Source organism: Tursiops truncatus, chromosome 15, assembly GCF_011762595.2.
Source record: "Tursiops truncatus isolate mTurTru1 chromosome 15, mTurTru1.mat.Y, whole genome shotgun sequence".
Taxonomy (NCBI): Eukaryota; Metazoa; Chordata; class Mammalia; order Artiodactyla; family Delphinidae; genus Tursiops; species Tursiops truncatus.
The window spans coordinates 25,769,400-25,783,741 of record NC_047048.1 but is presented as its reverse complement, the minus strand read 5'-3'; the positions used below and the strand labels follow the sequence as shown (position 1 = coordinate 25,783,741).

The following is a 14,342-nucleotide window of genomic DNA, read 5'->3' as shown; positions in this document are numbered from 1 at the left end:
GAATACTGACTCTGTTTAAAGACAATGGAAGCATCACTTCTTTAGAGCTTTCTTTAAAGACCTGTGCATTCTTCCACAGGTACGAAGAACCACATTCTTTGTGTTCTGCTGTATTTTATATCAGCACATCTCCTTGGGATTTTGACAGACCAAGAATCACATCATTTGTGGCCACATTAGTTCAGAGGAGTGTTAAAATAATTTGTTTCTAATAATAGTTCAGTACTAAAGCACCAAAGTCTCTGACTGGTTTACTTTAAAAAGTGGAGCAGTTTAAATGTTGTCCTTATAATTTTGTTGTACTTGTTTTAGTGGGAAAGTGACAGGATAGAGCCAACTTATTTTTATTTGTGTGTAACTTAGCTTGTCTTCTCTGTTTCAGGCCTTGTTATCCTTAATGACCGTGGACATTATGAAGTTACTGTAGTGCAAATGAGTTGCGACTTACTTTATTTTATTACCAGGTTACTTAGGGTTCATCGGTAAATAGTCAGTGTCATTGAGGTTTGTCACATAGATAATGCATAGGAAGCACTCACTGGTGAACCGGTGGGGAAAACGTGGGGAGCTTCTTCATGTGGGGCAAGGCATTGTGGGAAAGTGGGCAGAGCGTTGATCTAGGCGGACAGGTTTTTTTTTTTAAACATCCTATTGGAGTATAATTGCTTTACAATGGTGTGTTAGTTTCTGCTTTATAACAAAGTGAATCATCTATACATATACATACATCCCCATATCTCCTCCCTCTTGCATCTCCCTCCCATCCTCCCTATCCCACCTCTCTAGGTGATCACAAAGCACTGAGCTGATCTCCTTGTGCTGTACGGCTGCTTCCCACTAGCTATCTGTTTTATATTTGATAGTGTATATATGTCCATGCCACTCTCTCACTTTGTCCCAGCTTACCCTTTCCCCCTCCCCGTGTCCTCAAGTCCATTCTCTACGTCTGTGTCTTTATTCCTGTAGGCGGTCAGGTTTGAACCTAGTTTTTTACTGGTTTGGTTGGGCAAATTGCTTATTAATCTTTCTTAGGCTCAGTTGCCTCAACTGTAAAATGGGAATAACAGTAATCCATTTGCAGCATTGTTAGGATTCGGAAAAGGTATATACGTGCGGTGTTGAGCACCGTGCCTGGCACATGGTGTGTTCTCACTAAATGACACTCCCTATAAGTAGTCTGTTGCTGTAGGTCCAGCCCTGTCTGCTAATCGTTTATCACTGCAGGTTCAACACTGTCTGTTTGTAGTCTGTTGCTAAAGGTACAACACCGTATGTCTCTTTCCCCTACTGAGTCTTAGTCAGCATTAACCATTTTCTTTCAAAAATTAGGGCCTTTTTTTTTTTTTCTTTTTCTTTTTTGGCTGTGCTGCCCAGCTTGCGGGGTCTTAGTTTCCCAACCAGGGATTGAATCCGCACCCTCAGCAGTGAAAGCCACTGGACCACCAGGGAATTCCCCAAAATTAGGGGCTTTAATTTTTTTCTTGTGTATGCTGTATATATGCATGAATACAAACAGTATCTTTATTAAATATAACTGATATCTTATTCTCTACATGGCTTTTTTTTTTTTTTTTTTTTTTTGCGGTACGCGGGCCTCCCACTGCTGCGGCCTCTCCCGTTGTGGAGCACAGGCTCCGGACGCGCAGGCTCAGCGGCCATGGCTCACGGGCCCAGCCGCTCCGCGGCACGTGGGATCCTTCCGGACCGGGGCACGAACCCGTGTCCCCTGCATCGGCAGGCGGACTCTCAACCACTGCGCCACCAGGGAAGCCCTACATGGCTTTTTTGTATTGCTATTTAGATTTTCCCATGTCACTAAAAGTATTATGAATAGTAATTTTATTGTCTGAAAAATATTTAATGGAGTAGTGGAACCATCATTTATATAGAACACATTTTAATTCATTTAAACCCATTTGAAGGTTGGGTTAAGAAAAAGTTACATTTATTGATGACTCTAGTTAATCAGCTTAGATGAATGTTGTCAACATGCTTGCAGGTCAGCATGAGTATAGAGGAAGTAGAGGTACCTGTTGGTCCTTGTGATCTTAGAATATTTTAATCTGTTACAATTCTTTAGTTTAAAGAAGTCCCAGGTGTCAGCATTTGAGGTGTTCTCACTTTTCTAGGGCAAACAAAAGTGATTAGAATTAAGTATTGCATTTGATTCTTTTTCCTGTATATCAGTTATTATATTACTTTAAAAAAAAAGGAAAATTTATTGTAACATCTTTTTCCATTTTGATACAAACTAAGAAGTTTTCACCCCAACTTTGGCTTAAGTCCAAGTTTGTGACATTTTTTTCCCTCAATTTAAATTTTTTTTTTTTTTTGATGTGGACGGTTTTTTCTTTAAGTGTTTATTGAATTTGTTACAATGTTGCTTCTGTTTTATGTTTTGGTTTTTTGGCCACGAGCAATGTGGGATCTTAGCTCCCTGACTAGGGATCGAACCCGAACCCACACGCCCTGCATCGTAAGGTAAAGTCTTAACTACTGGACCACCAGGAAAGTCCCTAAATATTATTGATAGATGATCAATGCCAGATAGATATCATTTCTCTGTTATTTGAGAGAATTTGTGATTTTGAACGTACTTTTCTTTGTTTAACTTAAGGATGACCAGATCATTAACTGGCTGCTGGAATTCCGTTCCTCCATCATGTACTTGACAAAAGACTTTGAGCAGCTTATTAATATTCTGTTGGTAAGTTCGCCATTTATTTCATCAACTATTATGTGTAATTCAGTACTTCGAAAATAGTATATATTGTATCAGTAAAATGTTCCTTTTGTCTTTCTCTCTCTCCCACCTCTAGAGGTTGCGGTGGTTAAATAGAAGTCAGACAGTGGTGGAGGAATATTTAGCTTTCCTTGGTAATCTTGTATCAGCACAGACTGTCTTCCTTAGACCATGTCTCAGCATGATTGCTTCTCATTTTGTACCTCGTAAGTGACTGCTCTTTGCTTGTTTTGATTTTTATTTTTTTAAATATCTCTATTAAAAAGTTACCTTCCCACTATATTTTGGAGATTATGCCACCATGGAAGATTCCAGGATGCTTACTGGCAGCAGTTCTGGTACATGTCTGTCCCCTATAATGACCTCTGTGGAAGTGTCTAGATTCATTTGTTGCTATGATTTTTATGGATTGTAATTTGCTTTAGTGAGCTTCTGACGAAGTCTTGGAACTCAGGGATTTTTAGCTACTTAAACCTCCTGCCCCCATTGTAAATTTTATTGTATTAAGTTTGGACAATGGAAAAATCACTCTTTTATGTAGCTGTTGATTGTTTAGATCAATATTAGAAGAATAACATATTTCCTTTTTTCTTCAAAAGCCCGAGTGGTCACTAAGGAAGGTGACATAGATGTTTCGGATTCTGATGACGAAGATGATAGTAAGTATAAAGAGGATTAAAGCAAAGACTGCCTCCCGTGTCTTAGTGAATGCATGCTGAATGCTGAAGTATCCTGGCACCTCCAGGACTTAATCTAATACGTAGACTGCAACAAAAGGCAACCTTCGATGGAATCGTTTTGTTATATTTAATGTTAATGTGCAATCAGTTGCCCTTAATGGCATTATTTATAGTCTTCGTTGATAGTCGGTCATGGAGAAAACTCTTGAAATTATTATTTTGCTGACACATGATTCAGTTTTGGTTAGCAGGCATTTTTAGACTTAGGTAGATAATTGTTCAGTTTTCAGTTTTATCTTCATGCTCATATTCTCCCTTTTCACCTTGTAGATCTTCCTGCAAATTTTGACACATGTCACAGAGCCTTACAAATAATAGCAAGATATGTCCCATCGTGAGTATACTTTGGTTACTTATTTTGAATTGTGGTGTTTAAGTCTCAAGAAAATTATGATTGGTTAGTAGAAAATTGTAAAATGTTCATAGCATCAAAACTGAAATTATATGCTGCATATTTTTTGTATCCTGTTGATATCAGATCACATTCTACAAAAAATGGCATTTCAGTTCTCTATTCATTGTCTTTAACTATTTTTCAAAACTTGTATGCAAATTCTCCCCTCCAGCTTTTTATGGTGGTTAGAATTTTGCTTTTATGTTCAACAGACACGATATCCAAAACTTTTCAGTGAGAAGCCCCTGCGTTTGTGCCATGCCATATGAATAAAAATTAGTTCTAAGAAAATCTTTTAAGGTGTGTAGGTTTCTTTTGGAGGGGTGAACTTCAAATTCCCCCAGTAAGTTTAGCAAATAAGCTAACTTTAAAAAGTCCAAGTTGATAATTTTTTCTCCTTTTTAAAATAATATATATGTGCAGTGATTTTAAACTGAAGCTCTTCATTAAACTTTTGTGGAAAAAAGGATCCCCCCCTTTAATTTGCTGTTGATATCAAACTTAATAGAAGCTTATTTTTCCCCAAGTTGTTACCGATTTTCTCTGAAGCCATGCATTTATTTTCAGTTCCAATTCCTTGAAATAGGAGCTACTGTTTGCCTCCTGTATCTATATTTGCTCTTATAATGGAAATGTTAGCCTTCTAAGGAAGTCCAGTTAACATGGATTGGTTGCATGTTTTTTCTTTTTAAAATAGAACACCATGGTTTCTTATGCCGATACTGGTGGAAAAATTTCCGTTTGTTCGAAAATCAGAGAGAACATTGGTAAGAAATCTTTTCATGGGGGAAACTAATGGAAAAGTTGTTTTTTGTTATGTAGTTTTAGCTGAGTTTACGTCTTTTTCTTAAAAGTTGTTTTGTCTGCTGAATTTTAAACTCAAGGCTAAGAATTTGACTCAGATTCCTTTCTTAGCAACCAACTGACTGAGGGTTCTCAGTGCCTTTTCTCTTATTCCTACGTGCAAGTCAAAGGCAGAGTCCATTTCAGAAATATCTAAATAGGCTTAATGCTTACACAGATGGGAATTACTAGAAGATAATAGTTCATTTAATACCAATTATAAACATGCTTTATTTGAACATGAAGGCAGAGCCTTCTATAGATGAAGTCTTATGTTTTTTGTGTAATATTTAGATCATCTGCCTAACTTTCAATAGTGGTTCCCTTTTAAGCATAGATTATTTTTTCCTAAATAATGTATTACAGGTATTAAATAAGGAGTTAATAACTTTTGCTGCTATTTGTGATGGTGTGCTTCAAGTGGAGTATTACAAATTCTGTATCTCTTATGAACATAGTTGCAAAAATTCCCAACAAAATACTAGAAAATTGAACCTAACAACATATGAAAGGAATTATGCACCATGATCAAATGAAATTTATCCTAGGAATGCAAGGTTGATTTAATACCTCAAAACCAATTAGTATACTGTATCAGAATAAATGATAAATACCACATGGTCATCTCAATGGATGGAAAAACACCAAAACCCTTTTATGACAAAAATAGAAGGGAACTTTCTCAACCTGATAAAAGGCATCTATGAAAAATTCACAGCTAACTTTATACTCAATAGTGAAAGACTGAAGTCTTTCCCCTAAGATAAGGAACAAAACAAGGATGTCCACCTTTGCCATTTCTGGTCAGTATTAGCCAGGTGAGTTAAGCAACAAAAAGAAAAAGGCATCCAGATTGGAAAGGAAGAAGTAAAACTATCTCTATTTGCAGATGACATGATCTTACATATAGAAAAATCCTAAGGAATCCACAAAAACAGTAGAGGTAATAAATGAGTTCAGTATAGTCACAGAATATAAGATTAATGTATAAAAACTTGTTGTACAGGACAGTGGGGAAAAGAATAGTCTTTTCAACAGTTGGTCTGGGACCAGAGTATGTTCACATGCAAAGAATGAAACAGGATTTATTACACCATATACAAAATTGAACTCAAAGTGGATAAAACTCTTAGAAAATAGATGAAAATATTTGTGACCTTGGATTAGACAACCATTTCTAGATATACCACAAGCAGCCGTAGAAGTAGTTAAATTGGATTTCATCAAAATTAAAAACTGTTGTGCTTCATAGTACACCTTTAAGAAAATGAAAAGATGACTTAAAATGGGGAAATACTTGCAAATGGTGTATCGGATAAAGGCCTTGTATCTAGAGTATATAAATAACTCTTACTGACTCAATAATGAAAAGTCATATAACCCAATTTAAAAATGGACAAAGGGTCTGAATAGGTGTTTCTCCAAAATAGTTATACAAATGGCTAATGAGCACATGAGAAACTCAACATCATTAGCCATTAGGGAAATGCAAGTCAAAACCATGAGATATTGTTTCTTACCAACTAGGATGGCTGTACTCAAAAAGATAGATAACAGCACGTGTTGGCAAGGATGTGGAGAAACCAGAACCCCCCTACCCTGCTGGTGGGAATGTAAAATGGTAAATGGTGCAGCTACTTTGGAAAACAGTCTTACAGTTCCTCAAAAACGTTAAATGTAGAATTGCCATATGACCTAGCATTTCCACTGCTAAGTATATACCCAAGAGAAGTAAAAATATATGTCCACCTGAAAACTTTTACATGAATATTCAAGGCAGCATTATTCATAGTAGCCAAAATATGGAAACCAAATGTTTAGCAGCTTATGAATAAACAGAATGTGCTATGTTTATACATTGTAATATTATTCAGCAATAAAAAAAGAATAGTTTACTTGCTACAACATGAATGGACCTTGAAAACATTATGCTAAAACACCACATGTAAGATTCCACTTATATGGAATGTCTATACTAGGCAAATTCATAGAGAAAGAAAGTAGACCAGTGGTTACCTAGGGCTGAGAGGAGGCACATTATTAGAAGATACAAGGTTTTTTTTTAGGGTGATGAAAATGTTCTAAAATTGATTATGGTGATGGTTATACAACTCTGTGAATATACTAAAAACTATTGAATTGTACACTTTATAAATAGGTGAATTTTATATGAATTATATCTCAACAAACCTGCTTTAAAAACACTGTAGAAGTATACAAATCACAAACTTAATTTACTGGGGGTAATTAAATTATACTAGTATTGTGTATATAAACAGTGTTGTTTCTATGTTGCTTGATAGTCTTTTCTGTTTGAATAGTTGAAACTAAAGATTGTGTAATGTTTTGGTTGCATAATTATGAAACATTTATTCTCTGTTGAAATGTTCATCTTTTTATGTTTTAGGAGTGTTATGTTCATAACTTACTAAGGATTAGTGTGTATTTTCCGACCTTGAGACATGAAATTCTGGAGCTTGTTATTGAAAAGCTGCTCAAGTTGGACGTAAGTATTGGGTAATCTGTTTTTCTCTTTGATTTTTATTTATTAAATAGTGTTATAGTATTTATTACAATCATAATATTTGAAACAGTAGTAGCAACAATGGAAAAAAATCCACAGTTCCACCTTTGATTCATTTCTTTGAACATTTCTTCAACATTTCTTTGAGTATTGATGTGCTGGTGTTTATAGACAGTCCCATCTCTCATGGTTGGGGAACAAGGCATTAATTAAATAGTCACATAAATGGAAAAGTACAGTTGTGGTAAATGCTGTGAATGGAACACATGCGTTATGAGCTAGAAAACCTGATGTAGTCAGAAGAAGTTGGAAATGCATACCTAAGGAAGTTATTTTGGGATTCTTTATACTTTTTTTAGAGGCTTGCGATAAGCTGCAGTGGGAATGAGAAAGTGATGGATTCTGGTGACATGGGGAGGAAAGGTCCTTGAGACTGTATTGGAAGTAGGGGAGTAGAAGGTAAGGGAAAGGTAAGGGAAGGTAAGGGAGCTACCTTCAAAGGTAGCTCCCTGTGGAATGAAAGTTTGGTGTTGCGGTAACAGTAATAAGAAACGTTAGGAGGAAGTTGCAGGATGATGAGTTCCATTTTGGATGGATTGAGGTGCAGGTGGGGAGCTAGATGGAGAATATTCACCAAGCAGTTGTAGCTGCAGGCAGGGGACTGAGAATGAGGCCAACAGGAGAGAGGAAGTGAGATCGGAAATGAGAGGAAAACCAAGAGTCTGGATACCCAGGGAGGATCTGGAGGGAGGAAGGCTTTAGTAGGCAGCATGAGACTTTAAAAAAAAATATTTTATTTATTTATTTATTTATTTATCATTATTTATTTATTTTTGCCTGCGTCGCGTCTTAGTTGGCAGCATGCGGGATCTTTGTTGCGGCATGCGGTATCTTTTGTTGCGACGCATGGACTTCTCTCTAGTTGTGGTGTGCGGGTTTTCTCTCTCTAGGGATGTACGGGTGTTCTCTATATAGTTGTGGCGCGCAGTTCCAGAGTGCGTGGGCTCTGTAGTTTGCAGAATGCAGGCTCTCTAGTTGTGGCACACAGGCTCAGTTGCCCCGTGGCATGTGGGATCTTAGTTCCCTGACCAGGGATCGAACCCACGTCCCCTGCATTGGAAGGCGGATTCTTTACCATTGGACCACCAGGGAAGTGCCCTATTGCTGAGCTTTTTAAGGAGGATGAGAAAAGCAAAGTCCTTGGGTTTGGTGTTTAGGATGTAGTCTGTTGCTGGAGGGAGCATGGATGGTTAGGAAGTGGGGCTGCTAGAGACCTGGTGAGGGTTTGTGGTGTAAAGAGGGGATGAGGCGGGGTGAGAGACATATTTCAGGGTTGGGGGGACTTGAGGTTTGTGGACTAAGGAAATAGGAGTTGATGGGAAGAACATTGATTCTGTAGGAGGTCTAGGAAGGGCTGGAGGTTGGGTGGGCTGGCACATTGCTCACTTGGAGTTAAACCTCTCTGGTCAACTGCATAAATATATTCTTATGGAACATTTTAGAGTATACTTAGGAAGAAGGTCATTTATAGACAGTTGAAAAGGCATGATTTGAGTGGTATGTTAAACAAGATATCTGAAGGGTTATATAGCCAAATAAATATTCATTAATTCAAATTGATTGCATTTAATAATTTTCTCCTCAGTTGATTGATGATATGCTTCTTATACACCATGCGTGTGTCTTGTGCATAGTTAGAGTTGGAATAAACGTTGAGTTTGTTGAAGCTATCTGTTTTAGACCAACATAGCACAGTTCATATTAATTTTATGTACATATGTAGTACAGGGAGCTTAATTTATAATCTTGTAAATTTCTCCATGACCCAGACCCATTTATAGGTTTGCATTGTGATTGTTTATTGAGTTACAGTGCTATATAGGGTGCTAATATGGACATCTTTAAAGCATGTGTATCAGATGAATTTCAAGTCCCTGAATAATGTAGTTATATTTTAAATGCTTTTATTCTTTTTTTTTTCTTTGTTGTAATGTAGGTGAATGCATCCCGGCAGGATATTGAAGATGCTGAGGAAACAGCAACTCAGACTAGTAGTGGAACAGATGCCACAGAAGGGCTCTTTAATATGGTCAGCGTTTATTAATGAAATCAGACATACGCAGTTCACAGTCCCAGAGGGTGGGAAGAAACAGCTAATGGCTTCTCACCTTTTTCAGGCTTTGAATTAAAACAGTAGTTCAGCAAACTTGAAAATGATTTTTTAAATGAGTAGTTTGCTTTTTTGTTGCTTATTGACTGGTAGAGCTTATTTCCAAGGCTTTGAATTTGGGTTTGGTGAAGTATGTTTCATTTTTATTCTTCTGTTTGTTCTTTGTTTTTTGTAAACCACATATTGTTTGTGAAAGAGTGATAAATGGAAAAGCATACCAATGTAACTTCTGTGTTTTACAAATTGTATACCTTAATGCAGTGCTTCTCTACCTGGGGCAGTGTCTTCAGTTGGGTTCACCGGGAGGAAAGCCTGAGGTGGGGATTCAGGTGCCCTTGGGACAAAGGGTGTGAGGAAGCTGGAAAAGGCAGGGGAAGGAACTAAGTGAGAGTTCGGTCTCAGTTGGAAAGCAGCTCCAGCCTGATCCCCCGCAGAAGCTCTGGAGCGTGAGTTGCAGGATAGAGTTAGTCCTACCTTGAGACCAGAGAGATGGCCTCCTGTGACCTCATGTCAGTCAGTTCTGATGGGGCGGGAATGGGAGCAGCAAGGGCATTTCTCTGGAGAAGGGGGGCAACTGTGAGCTGTCAGCAGCCAATACTCATAGCAGCTCGGGGATGGGCGCCCTGTCCTGGGAAAGGAAACCTGGCACCAACAGTGGGTGCCAGGAGCTGGGGGAAATCTGTGATGTTTGCATGGCCACACTGTAAATGGGTGTCTAAATGAGAATCAGAGGCTGAATCTGTGCTTTCATTTTGAATTCCACGGGTGGTTCTGATTCACACCTCTGTTTGAGAGCCCCTGCCTGGAAAGGTCTTTGTGTATTTTCTTTTATCTTTTAAAGGAAACGATTACCTCAGAATGTTCTCACTAAACTACTTTTACTGAGGCATTTCATGTTAGTTTTTACTTTACTTTCAAAGGACGAAGATGAAGAAACTGACCATGAAACAAAGGCCGATCCAGGAATGCTTGATCAGATGGTCCATCCTGTAGCTGAACGCCTGGACATCCTGCTGTCTTTACTTTTGTCCTACATTAAGGATGTCTGCTATGTAGATGGTAACAACCTGTAGTAGTCACAGTAACCGCTGCTTTGTTGAACACCTACAATGCACTGTGCTGGGTATTTTTCATACTTTAGTACTGATAGAAATCCTGTCAAAAAATCACTGTTTTGAGTATGAGGAAGAGAAGGTTTAGAGAGATTGTTACTTGCCAACGTGACATAGCTTGAGAATAGTGGGACTGGGATTCAGGCTTAGTTATGTTTGTCTTCAAAGCCCTTGATGATATTTTCACCGATTACTGTATTGAAAGCTTATATATGGAGTTTGGACAGTTTTAGGTGGACCTCAAGTTCAAGACATTTAAGAAATGGTATAGTAGACGTTGATACATGGTACTTGGTGTTCCGTATTGAATTTAGAGAGTCTAGGTACTTTGGTTTTGCCAGGTGTTGGTACTGTAGTGAACAAATTGATATGCTTCTTGCCCTTACAGAATTTTTAGTCTAGAGGCTTTGCCTCATAATAGGACTGCCATTCAGTCCTATTATTAGGACTTGAATCTGAATTAATATGTTACTACTCTAACTTTTTTGCTGTTATAAAAATAATACATATTGATTAGAGAAAATTTGGAGAATACAGGAAAGGATTTACAAAGTTTATACAGCCACATTCTTACTATTTGGAGAACCATTATTAGCATTTTTTTTTCTTTTCTGTTTGTATGGGTATATGTGTTTTTCTCGGTGAATTTGGGGATCACACTATATGTAGTATTTTATAATCTTCCCTTTTCACCTCTTGTGAACATTTTCTCATACCATTCACTGTTCTTCTAAAACAGTTATATGGATTTAACTGGTTTCTTATTTTTTTTCTCCCCCTGCTTTTTTTGCCATTATAAATAACAGTATAATGAACATCCTTGTATATATATTGTCAATTATTTGCTTGTGATAAATTTCTAGCAGTAGAATTACTGGATCAGAGGGCTTCTGCTTCTAAATGGCAGTTTTACAATGTGTGGCATCACAGTAGTGTGTATGAGATGAGAGCCTGCTTCCTTGCTAGTGCTGGGTTATTGTAATTAAAAAGGGAACTCTGTACAAAATAAAGATGGCATTCCCCACCCCCCGTAGCTTAATAGATGATGTATGTCTTAATGGTGTTTGCTTTTTACAAATTTGGTAAATGAAACTGGTAGCTTGAAAATAATGTCTTTATAAAACTGAAATGCCAAATTTTCTTCGTAGGTAAGCTTGATAACAACAAAACAAAGGATTTATATCGAGATCTCATAACCATCTTTGACAAACTCCTGTTGCCCACCCATGCCTCTTGCCATGTGCAGTTTTTCATGTTTTACCTCTGTAGCTTTAAATTGGTGAGTATGTCATTCACATTATTGTAGCTTATTTTATTCTTTCCCAGAATTTCCCCTTAAAAAGTGGGGGGTGGAGGGAGGTGTGGAATAGAGACCATGAGGTATTTCTTTGTCTTGAGCTCATTTTACTTAGTGCCCCTGATGAAATAACAAGCCCTTTTTCAACCCGTGGAAAGAGCAGAGGGCATTGCTGCTGCCTGTCAGCTTAAGCTGAGTGCTCTGAAAATGTCATCCTGCATTTGGTCCACTAGGTGGTGCCCTTCCCTTTAATTCAAGCTTTTATTAAAATCTCATAAGGGATATTTAACTGTTTATTTTCTTTATTCTCTTTCAGTTGATCTTAACTAGCCCAAACTAAATTTTTAATCTAGGATTTAAAAACTTTGTTTTTCTATTTTGAGAACAAAGCAAAACAAAAGAACACAGGACTCTTCTTTGCAACTGTTTTGTAGCTTCCTAGAATAGTCCAGGAGAGTTGGTCATGGATAGAAAGGTTAAACTCAATCTGCCCCAAAGCATGTGTTAGTGGCTTTTGAAAAGAGCTATTTGGGAGAAGTTGGAGGTTGCATCCTTTGTTGAAAAGAAGCAAATTGGTCTGTTTTTTTCCTACCATTAGCATAATTAGTCTAATGCCAACTATACTTTATTTATTTTAAAATATTTATTTATTTATTTTGGCTGCACCAGGTCTTCATTGCAGCATGCAGGATCCTTTAGTTGCGGCATGTGGTCTCATATTTGGGGCATGTGTGTGGGATCTGGTTCTCTGACCAGGGATCGAACTCGGGCCGCCTGCATTGGGAGCTCAGGGTCTTACCTACTGGACCACTAGGGAAGTCCCACCGACTATACTTTAGTCTCTATTTCTGGTTAAGTTTGATATGTGCAGTCTGAAAGGTACTGCAGAAGGGGTTCCCACGTGAGCGTGGTTAATCATTGGTTTCCAATTATGGCTAAATATCAGAATCACTTACATAGCTTTATTTATTTGTTTTTTTTTGGCTGCGCCACTTAGCTTTTGGGATCTTAGCTCCCTGACCAGGGATGGAACCTGGGCCCTGGCAGTGATAGCACCGAATCCTAACTACTGGACCACCAGAGAATTTCCTAACAGAGCTAACAGAGTTTTGGTGGATCCCAAAGCCCTGTCACAAATTTGTAGGGTTCCAAAGCCCTGAAACTGTAGGGTTGATTTTTTTTTTTGGCTGTGTTGGGTCTTGGTTGCTGGGCGTGGGCTTTCTCTAGTTGCAGTGAGCGGGGGCTACTCTTTGTTGCGGTGCATGGGCTTCTGATTGCGATGGCTTCTCTTGTTGCAGAGTACAGGCTCTAGGCGTGCAGGCTTCAGTAGTTGTGGCACACAGGCTCAGTAGTTGTGACTTACGAGCTCTAGAGCTCAGGCTCAGTAGTTGTGGCGCACAGGCTTAGTTGCTCTGCGGCATGTGGGATCTTCTTGGACCAGGGCTCGAACCTGTGTCCCCTGCATTGGCAGGTGGATTCTTAACCCCTGCTCCACCAGGGAAGCCCCTATAGGGTTGATTTTGATGCTTAGCTAGTTTTGGGATCCATTGAATTATTTAATGCTGTGGAACACCTTTTGTTTTTAATAGTATTATCTCAAGATGTTTTAAAAATAAGAACCATGATAACGTATTCATTATTTATCTAGCAGTATAACTGAGATACTAGAACTTTACCATATTGGTGAGTTAAAAATCTTAGGATTCGGATCGCCAGAATATCTTAAGCGTTAAAAAAAGATGAGACCAACACCTTCTCTTTTTATAGGGATTTGCAGAAGCATTTTTGGAACATCTGTGGAAAAAATTGCAGGATCCAAATAATCCTGCTATCATCAGGCAAGCTGCTGCAAATTATATTGGAAGCTTTTTGGCAAGAGCTAAATTTGTTCCTCTTATGTAAGTAACCTAATTTTCCAAGTGCTTTTCATATCATCCTTTAAAAAGTATAGTATTGTCTCAAGTCAGAGAAATATCTGCCTTATTTTTTTGGTCTGTCTTTAAAGTGAAAAAATCTGTTCTCCCACTCTATTCAAGAAGTTTATATTTCTGAGAGGCAATTTCAGAATAAAATGTCTCCTTTCAAAATATAAAACCTCACATGAAAAGCTTTTGTAATCTGTTCTGTATGGTTGCACTTGAATATGAAGATCCATTTGTCTTCATGGATGGTGTACAGTGTTGTATACTGTTTTGATTCTTTTTATAGGTTTGTCATTTTTCATTTGCATTCCGAATCAATTGTATCTGTTAAAGCTGAAGAAAAAAATCCTTTTAAAGGTAATAAATCTATTTAGGAGGCCAGCTCTGGGCCTGTTTCTTCTACTTATCCATGAAGATATCTTTGGACAAGGATGCTATTTAAAAACTCTTTCCTGATAGCTAAAAGCTATCTGGCTGTTCTGTCCTAAATTGTTGACCATGGGATTTCATCAGAACCCCTTAGGGAATGGTGAGGTCAACTGGACTGTCTTTCTCTTGTAAGATGTGAGTAAACATGCCCTGCTCTTTGGCCATATT

General features: G+C 38.0%; 1 protein-coding gene across 8 annotated transcripts in view; it reads left to right on the top strand.

Moving 5' to 3' along the window:
* The window catches only part of RRN3 (RRN3 homolog, RNA polymerase I transcription factor), a 28,428-nt gene that overhangs the window by 5,540 nt on the left and 8,546 nt on the right, over positions 1-14,342 (top strand). For 7 of the 8 annotated variants that reach the window (XR_002175074.3, XR_004522021.2, XM_073792283.1 and 4 more), the window contains 10 exons: positions 2,618-2,707; positions 2,820-2,949; positions 3,343-3,402; positions 3,754-3,817; positions 4,575-4,644; positions 7,128-7,226; positions 9,241-9,333; positions 10,335-10,473; positions 11,675-11,805; positions 13,591-13,721. Coding sequence is in view for 6 of the 8 variants with exons in the window: in XM_073792283.1 (XP_073648384.1) it covers positions 2,618-2,707; positions 2,820-2,949; positions 3,343-3,402; positions 3,754-3,817; positions 4,575-4,644; positions 7,128-7,226; positions 9,241-9,333; positions 10,335-10,473; positions 11,675-11,805; positions 13,591-13,721 (1,007 nt within the window). In the remaining 2 variants the exon portion in view is untranslated. Of the gene's footprint in view, positions 1-1,762; positions 2,482-2,617; positions 2,708-2,819; positions 2,950-3,342; positions 3,403-3,753; positions 3,818-4,574; positions 4,645-7,127; positions 7,227-9,240; positions 9,334-10,334; positions 10,474-11,674; positions 11,806-13,590; positions 13,722-14,342 lie in introns of those variants that run through there. The other variant, XM_019928664.3, reaches the window with a different exon arrangement.